A 10,712-nucleotide genomic window follows, 5' to 3' on the forward strand; every position below is an offset into this window, starting at 1 on the left:
CCCTTATGAATAACAGCTGATGCCCTTGTATCCCAATCCCACAGATTCCCTGCTTTGTGGTCACTGTTAGAGAGCATTTGGTTCACTAGAATTGACCTGCGGGATGCTTCACAGTAAGTGGTGCTTCATAGCTGAGATTTATGCAAACCCACACCTTGATCAAATCAGCGCTGTCAAAGGAGGCAGTTGGAATTTAACTTCCATATAAAACATAGGATGCACGTTGGAAGACACATGGGTTGATTCTCAGAAACAATTTCCATTCCAATCATGGAGTTCTTTTTTTTATGTTGCATAAGGACAAAAATTTAAGTGGTAGCCAGAATCATAAGCATAATAGGTACAAAGTCTGATAGAAATTCTCTTGAGTAACGATTGCCAAACCAAAATCTGCACGTAAACAAATGCAGGAAACTTGCTTCAAAATAAAAGATTGCTGCGAGGTTGACCCATGATTGAATCCTATGGTTTAACCGATTATAGGAGTTTTGCAGAGGCTGGGTTGTGGAAGGCATGAAGGGGAAAATATGCTCTTAAACGGTTGTGTGCAATAAAACATGAAGCACTAAATGGGATTTATGATCCTGGGGTGGTGAGGTAAATGGAAAGTCCTGGCAAAGACTAACATTTGGACTTTGGAAGACATAGCAATTTACGTATGGCTAACTATATTGTGTATAAATACTAAGTCATTTGTTGTTGACTGATTGACTGATGTTCCTTCCACAAAAGTAGAAAATATCTGAGCAACTGTAAACTGAGATGGCTATTAAAAACAGGCCTTAGGTTTGTATTTGCTATTTCAAGCACAGATTTCAGTTTTCAATGTCACCATCTACATTACTTTTTCACTGAGTTGAAGATAAGTGGATTTGGGCCAATATGATATCAAGGACTCGTCACTTATCAAGCCACTGCATTGGTTACTCTAATCACATTCTAGTTTATTTCAATTAGCCATTACAGATATGACATGTACTGCTGTTCTTTAGAGAATGGAAATATTTACCAACACTTTATTAGGCACTGAATTAAAATTTCATTAATGCACAACTCCTCTGCAGCTAACATAATAAAAAGAAAGACCAGTGAACATTTTTCTTGTCTGAGGCCAGCCCAAAGATGATGGCATCGTATAGCCAGCTGTTTAGATAGGAAATACAATATTTAGCATTACCACATTTCGCTGGAGTTTATTGTCTATTCTTTGTAATTGTTGGAAATGATACCAAACTTCCTGTATGACAAATCTTAGCAAATTGTTTCTTATCTGTATGTTATGTTTTGGAACAGCCATTAGTTCCATGAAATACATACTAATAAAGCACTTGATTCTCTAAGATTTCTGCATGGGAGGGAGGTTTTGAGACTGGGTTTTGGCGTGTAGGCTGTTCCTATTACACACTGCCTAGAGGCCTGGACAGTATGGACACATTGGTGGAAAGCCAAACCATACATTAAATTTCAATTTGAAGCCCACTTAATTCTGCCTGTTTTGATTACTTATGTCAGAGTCTAAAGTATGTTGATTGATTGTTTGATTAGTGGTGGGTAACAGTCACAGTTGATAGTAATCTACACATTTACTTACCTTGGCATTGAAATCATTTTCAGATATACAGTAATGTTGTTATGAACACAGTATTGGCTGGGCTGCTATTATGCTTTATAATCCTTGTACTCATCAACAAACAACAACTTAAGGTTCAGTCAGACAGATACTGGCTAATTTCTTCAAGGAAAGTAATACACACCGAAGCAAGTGTCTGTCAGCAAGAAACATAAACAGAATACTACAATACCATATGGAAAGGTTTGCAACATGAATCCAGAAATGTTGATTTTGTTCAATATTCAAAAAATGCATTATGTTTAATTTTCTGTGCTGATTTACCACTTAATACTTTCAGTTAGTTAGATGGAATAAAGCATTTACAGACTTTTAACAGGATCCAAGAAGGGGTGGAGTTAATGGAAGAATTGGCATTACCTATGCATTTGCAAAGTAGAAGTTGGTCTAATTTTGACATCAAGCCTATAGCTCCCATTCTATGCAAAGCACTGATGCTGTAGGTTAACACAGATAATACATGTAGGTAATAAACAGGTGTGTTGCTTTGATACAGGTTACATCTCATGACACTTCATTGAGTTAAATGAGGTTTTGGCGCCACTAAGTGGTGATTTTATGGTAAAGTTGAGGCTGGGGAAAGATGTGACGTTTTTGACGTTTGAAGGTATAATGCATTTATAAAACTCTGGCCTTAATCAATTTTACTACTACTGTTAAGACAACACTGTAACTGTAACTTTTGATTATTGTAACAGACCTAATTTCAAGACTATTTTTCTTTATTTGAAAGTATGATCATCCTATTACACATTCAATAAAACTGTGAAATCATACTGAGCAAACCCACATCAGCAAAATAAAATAAAAACAAAAGTGACACTTCGTACATTGATAATCGATCCAAACGCATATCATTTTTTATATGGAATTGTGCCATGTTTTTTTTTTTATAATTCAAAGATTTCGCCATTCTCTAGAAAATAAAAATACAACCATATATAATGACGACTGAAAACTCTGTCTTAATACTAATATTAAACCATTTCGGTCATCTGTGTTTTAATGAGGTTACTAACAGCTACGGCACGACATACATTTCCCCGTTGTCGCATGGCAACGTGGTTACCTAGACGACTGTCATCAAACACCGCTTGGACGAGCTAACCGCTAACTACATGCTAATGCTGCAAATTACTTCCGCATATTTTGCATATAGTTACTACGGGTTTCTATTTTATTTTATTTAGTGTGCGCCTCCATGTCAAAGCATAAGGTAAATAGAAAGCACTGTGTGTAGGTTGTGTTGTCTTGTCGACTTTAGACTTAGACAAAAATAATAACTAGTTTGTGCTCAAGTTAAATGGATGTTTCAGCTAATTACTACATATACTTGTTTGTTATAATTAGCAAATAATTATGTAGTGGGTTTAGAGTTAACTGTAGTAATTACCGAACCAGAGGATTTGCTAATTGATGTTTCTGCTGTAAAGTGTAAATTTGTACAAGAACATGAGGAATTAAGCTGAGTCATGGTTTGCTTTCTTCAGACATCTGGATACAAAGGTCCATATGACTATACCAAAACTGAGGAGCGGTGAGTGTTGCTCTTAAGTTGATTTAAATAAACTGTTATTCACAAATACTGGTAACAGTAATGATGTTATAATTTCTCCTCAGGGAGGGAAGAAGTTGTGTGCGTTACAAATGTGGCCTAATCAACACCATACTGGATGTGCTGCGCCAAAGACCAGGTTGGGTTGAAGTCAAAGAGTGAGTACGGTTGTCTCTTCATCATCACATCAGATTCTCTGTCATCATATTTGTGGCTTGACTCTGGTATCTACTTTTTCTCACAGTGATGGAGAGTGGGATTTCCACTGGTGTGATGTAGGCTGGCTCAGGGAGAATTTTGATCACTCGTACATGGAGGAACATGTAAGAATAAACCACTTTCGCAACCATTATGAGGTGAGCCTTTGACACTATGAACTCAGATTTCAACAGAAATGATCTTATATCCTTCAAATCAAAACTCGTCTTGTCTTTTTCTGTGTTTTATGTTACAGCTGAGTCGCAAAAACCTCATGGTGAAAAACCTCAAAAGATACAGGAAAAATCTCGAAAGGGAAGTTGGTCGTGTGGAGGCATCCAAATGTGATTTTTTCCCCTGCACCTTTGCACTGCCCAGCGAATATCATCTCTTTGTAGAGGAGTTCAAAAGAAGCCCTGGCAGCACATGGATCATGAAGCCGGTAAGCTTAAGTAGATCATAGATGTAATCCAGTGCAATGAAATGATCTTTAATTCAGTATTTGGATGATGGAACTAAAGTTAAATTAGCACCAAATTGCATTTCAGTCATGAAAATTAAAATTTTACTATATGTTTATTTAGGTAGCAAAATCTCAAGGAAAAGGCATTTTCCTGTTCCGGAAACTGAAAGACATCATGGATTGGAAGAAGGTATTGTGTATTTATTTCATCAAGGAATTGGGTGTAGATTAAATTATTAAAAATAGAAATTCTCCATACACACCTACATATTCAGATTGATAATATTGCTCTTACACAGGATGGCACGCGCTCAGAGGAACAGAAGGATGCAGCTCAAGTGGAAAGCTATGTGGCTCAACGCTATATAGAGAACCCCTACCTCATTAATGGTAATGAACCGAATGAAAAACACACTTTACACATACACAATTTAGAAAACACATCAAGTGTAGTACCAAGAAAATTACATAAATTAATCATGGACAAATTATACTTCCCTTTGTGCTTTTTGTCCCCACAGGCAGGAAATTTGATCTGAGGGTCTATGTGCTGGTCACATCAGTACGTACTGAACCTTGTTAATCACAGTGTTTTACACACAATGTTCATTTTGCTGCAACAGTGTGTGTGCATGCATGTACAATGTGTGCGTTTGTGTTTCAGTATGTTCCCTTGAAGGCTTGGCTGTATCGAGATGGCTTTGCCCGCTTCTCAAGCACCCGCTTTTCTCTCAGCACTATTGATGACAAGTGTATCCATTTTTTGCCGTCATAACATTTTGTCTCCATTGATACGCTGAAGTGATCTGAAGTGAAGTCTTGCTCTGAGTTTTTAGTACAAATGTGCCAGTTGTCCTTTACCAAGTTGAGCCTTTGTCTATTGAAATATTCAAGCAAAGTCGGTTTTAAATAGCCCAGTTTGACCCATTTTCTGAGGCTGTTGTTCCTAATTTTGTCTCTTTCATCCACATCCCTGTGGAAGGCGTGATTACATCATTCAAGTTCCCAAATTCTACTTAGTGTCTCTTTTCAGATATGCACCTCACCAATGTGGCTGTTCAGAAAACAGCGCCAGACTATGATCCTGAAAAGGTGCGTATAACAGGAACTTCAAACAGTAGTTAACAGATCATGTTACTGTATATTTAAGTCAGTTTTTCTGAAAAATCCCCTTGAACAGATGCTTTCTCCTCTTTATTACTCTACTATTCATCTCAAAATAGGGATGCAAGTGGCAAATACAGCAGCTTCGAAGATACCTGACTGCAAAACATGGCAGAGAGACAGTAGAAATCCTGTTTAAAGAGATGGATAATATATTTGTCCGCAGTCTACAGAGTGTACAAAAGGTCATTATAAATGACAAACACTGCTTTGAGCTCTATGGGTATGACATTCTACTGGATCAGAACCTCAAACCGTAAGTGATCGAACTGTCTTCATATACACACTTACTTGCAAACAAACATACGCATCAACACGAACACGAAGAGAGAGCACATGCACAGACAAGTCAACATGGCACACAATTAACTTACCCTTCCTGGATACTTAAAAACAAAGCCGTAAATCTGCTAGTGTGAAAATACCATGTACAAACACCTCATAAAACTCCACTGCATATTTGAAATACTGACAGATGGGCAATAATCCTGCTGTAAATGATGAAAAAACACACCAATGACTGTGCATGCTGTTCTCAAATGCAAATATTGTTAACATTCAAGCACTTGTGCCTACCTAACAATCTCTATTGAACTGTTTGCTGTTCCTCGTGGATTGGACTAATGCCGGCTCTAAAGGCTAAGTAAATGTTTGGTGGATGTCATCACCCATGTCTTTGCAGGTGGTTAATTGAGGTGAACGCGTCTCCCTCACACACAGCCAGTAGTCAAGAGGATTACGAAATGAAGTGCCGGCTGCTGGAAGATACTTTGAACGTTGTTGATATGGAGGGAAGGTAACGGCCCATTTCTCATTATGTCTTTGCCTTTTTTTGTCATCGTCCCTGTTCATTATATGTAGACATCACATCACAAGTATAATCTTGTCAGCCAAGAGAAGCATCTTTGAGAAACACTTTAACAAATTGTGTCATAGCAACAATAAACAAAATATACTACCATCTTAGATCACAGGGTGAATGCTGTGCAAACAACGAGTTCCTTTTATCTCTTTGTGACACACTGATGCTGCGTTTTAACTTTTTTTTTTTTTCAATCAGGCTCACTGGCAAGGAGAAAAGGGTGGGTGGCTATGATCTAATGTGGAACGATGGGCCTGTCTACAGAGAGGATGTCAACGTAGAAACATTTGGTTCATGTTTCACTGCCAACACACACTTAGGTAACCTGACTGCGGTGCTATTGCAAACTTACCGGAGGGACCAAAAATCAGCATTTTTGAGGCATTCTGATAAATGTGAAGAAACTATACATGCATTCATAAAAGTCTTTATCATTCTGTTATTACTAATCACTTACAGTCTGTTACTATTCTGTGCAGGGTGTGTGAATGACAGAGAGAAGCAGCTTCGCCGTCTTCTAAAACCATTTCCAGGCCAGAAGAAGATGTAACACACCCATCAGTTTTATCTCCCACCATTATAGTGTTTGGTATGTGTCTCAGGGGAGACAGGCTCCAGTGACCTTAGTAATATTTCATGAAAAATGAGCGCTCTCTGATGACCTGATCTAAGCACCTAGGTTGAAATCTGAATGCAAATGAATGAAAACTACATTTCCTTCCTTGTAGTGCTTCCTTCCTTGTAGATTTTCAGAGTTCAAAGTATACTGGTATGCAGATATTTTCTTGTGCAGCAATTAACATGATTAATAACTACAAATTAAAGTGGTTTGGGATTTTAGCAGTATCCCAGTAATAAAGACAATTATGAGCTGTGCATAATTTCTCCATTTGTTCCAAAGAATGACCAATAGATCAATGTCATTTGAGTGCAAAACATTTATTTCTATGCGTTACAAATACTTGCATTCAACATAAAGAAAATACATAGGACAATCTTTCTGCGTGCGTGTCAACATCATGTACACATTTATAATAACACCGCCCCCTCCTGGCCCCTTATCTATGGCTTTGATATTTTTCATGAATATTAAGTAAAGAGGTGCAATCTGAATACATATCACATTATTTACATTGATGTAGTGTTTGCATGAATCAAGCACGCGTGATGAATCACAACAAACACATAAGACAATCTAATGTAAACACGGTGTTCTAAAGAATTCAAGTATGTGTGGAATATGATGATATGTATAACATTACCGTTACAGCCGAACAGCTATGATGTGTTGAAAGTCCATTGAACCACAGGAATGACCAATGGTACAGCACAGTAGACATTAAGCTACATTCAGCTGACTAAACATTTTCTTTTTGTGCATGATGATGTAAACATAATAATGACAATGATGAATACAAGTCAACCACAACACTTTTCATAAATATAACTATGGTATATAAAATTTGGAAAAATATGCATTTACATTCGTAGCAAACATTACACTGTCTTCAATGATAGAAAGAGCTCAGCTCTAGGCAAAATACAATATATTATCATCGACTACAATTCAAGCTGTTCAAACGTGAAAGCCCTTGTAACCAAAAATGTAATACCACTGCACAAATATATCTTGAAACAAATTACATTACTGCGGCACACCACCACTTATTGCGCCTCCTTCATTTCGCCCAAAGATGCTTCAACTGAACGTACATCTTAAAACATGAGGCACCAAAGAAAAGACAAAAAGCAAACATCGAGTAAAGGAAGAGCGATGAAAACAAATACATTCCAACATCAAACTCCACTAGTAACGGCTATGGTTGTATACACTGACTAAAATGTATTGTTCTGTGTTAAACTTCACTATGGATTACTTATGCTGAAAGCTGTCCAGTGGTACAGTGGATGCTTATTTTATGCCTATTTAAACATTAGTAGAACACTGAGAGATGGCTGTGCAGTGCAGCAGAGTTCAGTTTACACCAAAGCTGTGTTTTTAGAATTCTACTAGTGTTTAGGGTCATAATGAACCTTCTGTCAGTTCAACATATTTACTGTACATCTTGAATGAAATACAACATGTAGATATAAGTCTATTAGATTTAAGTGTCTTATTATGCTTGGAAATCGTTGCAGTTTTATTTCTATTCTAGCTGCTCAACTTCTTGTTAGTTTTGACCTTTTGAAGGCTGTACGCCACTGACTGATTTACTGTAGACTGCTGTACAACAGTTACAACATGTTAGTATTACACAGATTACACAGAAAGCAAGCATAGGTTCAAGCTCCTGTACCGAGTAACCACTAAGGAAAGCACTATATTGTAGGTCTACGGGGGTTACTTTGCAACAAAGTGCACATTTTTTGTTTTGCCATTCTGCTTACTACTAAGTGGTGCTTTGGAGAGAGACTGCGGCTCTTTAGCGGCTCTTTTCATGGTAGTTTTAGAGGCTTGACCTACTGCCTCTGTCCTCTGCCAGTCCTTCTCTACTCTCTTGGAGGTGAGGGCCTCTCTCTTATTCGCAGCAAAGACACGTTTCTCTGCACCAGCAGCTTTACTGCCACTGGGCTCCTTTTTAACATCTGTCTCAGAGTTAGCTCTGACACGGCTTTTCCTCACCTGACCTTTGCCATTTGGGTTACATCCAGATTCCTGCGGTTGCTTACGGGCATTGCCTGCAGCCTGCATGTGCCTGAGATGACTCTTTCCAGCTGAGGGGCTAACTGGGGTCTGGGCTCCTCCTCCACTGCCTTGTCCTGCTGGGCTCCTACCTTCTGTGGAGGTAGCTCGGGTCTCGCTGTTGCTTCTCTTCGTTGGTGCCCCAGGTCTGGGTTTGCGCTCAAGCAGCGGGCTGAGCCGTGAGTGGCGTTGGTAGGCATAGGCAGAGCAGCTTCCATTGCACAATGGGTAGCGAATGTGACAGTGAGGGCAAACTGGGAAGCGGGAGTGCTGGTGCTGGGTTGAAGCAGGTGACGGGGGATTGTTGACAGGTGTGAATGGAAAGGCTCGCTGGCTGTGCCGCAGCCCTTTAGGGGAGTTGAGTCGGGATGGGGGCGCGGTGTGAGGTCGTGGTGGGTGAGCGGTAGTGGCAGAGGGGAATCCCTGTGGCCTTGAACGGCTCCCTGGTGGACGGCTGCTCTCTCCTTGGACTGTTTGGATCTGGAGCCACTCGAGCTGCAGCAGCCTCTCCAGGTAATTCTCTAAGGGCCCTACAGGCTTGGGCCGAGGGGCGCCACGGCCGTCTGTATGAAGAAACACTGCCAGCTGTCTCAGGCTCCAGCTGTTGAAGGGAGGTGGAAGAAAGTCTGGGTAACTGTAGCTGGGTTTGTCACTCTCATCTTCATCACCTACAGTCCCACGAGGTCCTGGGAAGTCCGGGGGAAAGTCATTGCTGTTGATGACCTCGGCCCGGAGATTGAGGTGAGGAGGGGTGCAGGGGGTGCAGGGAGAGGGCAGTACAGGCAGCCTCTCAGAGTCTGACAGATCACTGGCACTGTCAGTGTCAACATCCTTCTGGTTGTAGTGCTGCTGTAGTGCCTCCGAGGTGGGGGCTGGGGAGTGTGTTAGCGGGTGTGCTGGCATGTGTCGTAGCCCTGATATTGGGGAGAGAGGCAGGGATAGGGCTCGACGATTCTTCCCCGCCCCCAGGCGATTCTGGGGGAGCTCATTGCTGCATTGTGACATCCGTTGATTTTCGCGTTTCTCCTCTCTCCTGTGCACAGACAAGTGTTTGCGGAGTTGAGGTCTCAAATCTCCATCTTCTTCGGGGCTGTAAAGAGAGATGAGATGTGTGTCAGGAAAAGCTGCTGGGGATTTGGGGATTTAGTGTACCTGAAGCAAAACATTCAGTTAAGAGTGCAACCCCCTCTCCACACATACCTGGAGAGTTTGCTTGTATTTCGTGAAGTTGACTTGACCCTGCCACCTTTAGACTGTGCACCCTGTGAAACAATCATGATGTAAATTGTTTGATTATTTCTGTCTTGATATATCCGACAACACATGACACATGCAACACTGTTGAGCTATCCTGTCAAAGAGCATTAATGCGGAAACATTATCTCTCTTTAATTTAGCAGGAAGCCATCCACTCACCCTCTGCGCTGTTGTCACTGTGTCCTTATCCTGACCTGGTCCTGGGGGGCCATTTTTCACTTGGCCCACTGCTTTCTTCATCTTGTTACCCTTCTTTGAACTGTGGAAACATAACAGTGGTTTTTTATCAGGCTTGCTTCTAACCTATCTCAGAGACAAAACATAAAAATGTCTTAAAATGAGACCTACCTGGTTACTGGTCCGCTATTTTCAGTATTTTTTACCCGAATCTTCTCTTTGGAGACTACGCGTTTCAGTGTCGTGGATGCTGTGCGTTCCTGCATGATGGGCCCCATGTTGCAGGTCGCCAGGGGGGATGTTGTTTCCGAGTCCAGCACAATTAAATTATACGGTAGCTAAAGAACCCAACCGACATCTCGGATCAGATACTCTATTCTGAGAATGAGGCTAAAAACACCCATTTTCCCAAAAGTGCTGCAATGCATCATGCGCAGATGTCGACAGTCGTTTCTCCGCGGCAGGTTGAACTCGTCCTTCTCTTCACCGTCGACTCGCCTCTCTGTTGTGAATAACAACTGAGCGATTATTTTTAAAGAATTAGTGACATTAGTTTCATCTTTTTTTCGACTGTCATCTTGCTCGCCGTTGAAAATGCAACACGGTCAAACAAGCGCATACGCTTTGTTTGGCTCGCAGTCCCAGTCAGATAGGTTTGTTTACCTGCTGCTCACTGGCTCGCCGCTTGTGTCGAAGTGGGCATGCGCGGTGCATCCTGGGACA

At 40.7% G+C, this 10,712-nt stretch overlaps 2 protein-coding genes across 3 annotated transcripts; one reads left to right on the top strand and one right to left on the bottom strand.

Moving 5' to 3' along the window:
• Nucleotides 1-2,693: 2,693 nt before the first annotated feature.
• ttll9 (tubulin tyrosine ligase-like family, member 9) lies at nt 2,694-6,728 on the top strand. 2 transcript variants are annotated; one of them, XM_027288488.1, is made up of 14 exons: nt 2,694-2,846; nt 3,121-3,167; nt 3,251-3,343; nt 3,430-3,541; nt 3,640-3,825; nt 3,968-4,039; nt 4,146-4,236; nt 4,368-4,408; nt 4,511-4,598; nt 4,880-4,938; nt 5,070-5,266; nt 5,693-5,806; nt 6,071-6,192; nt 6,352-6,728. In XM_027288488.1, the coding sequence occupies exons 1-14, from the start codon at nt 2,832-2,834 to the stop codon at nt 6,420-6,422; spliced, it is 1,308 nt and encodes a 435-aa protein (XP_027144289.1). In that variant the 5' UTR covers nt 2,694-2,831; the 3' UTR covers nt 6,423-6,728. The 2 variants fall into 2 exon arrangements, with proteins under 2 accessions (XP_027144289.1, XP_010729749.1); XM_010731447.3 differs by having other exon boundaries at nt 2,695-2,846; nt 3,968-4,036.
• A 67-nt stretch (nt 6,729-6,795) lies between these two features.
• fam217ba (family with sequence similarity 217 member Ba) lies at nt 6,796-10,673 on the bottom strand. Its single transcript, XM_010731446.3, has 4 exons — nt 10,161-10,673; nt 9,972-10,071; nt 9,756-9,817; nt 6,796-9,645 (listed from the first exon to the last, which is right to left on the bottom strand). Exons 1-4 carry the CDS (start codon nt 10,265-10,267, stop codon nt 8,214-8,216), a joined length of 1,701 nt encoding a protein of 566 aa, XP_010729748.3. The 5' UTR covers nt 10,268-10,673; the 3' UTR covers nt 6,796-8,213.
• Between the last annotated feature and the right edge of the window lie 39 nt (nt 10,674-10,712).

The sequence above is a fragment of the Larimichthys crocea genome, chromosome XV (assembly GCF_000972845.2).
Source record: "Larimichthys crocea isolate SSNF chromosome XV, L_crocea_2.0, whole genome shotgun sequence".
Taxonomy (NCBI): domain Eukaryota; kingdom Metazoa; phylum Chordata; class Actinopteri; family Sciaenidae; genus Larimichthys; species Larimichthys crocea.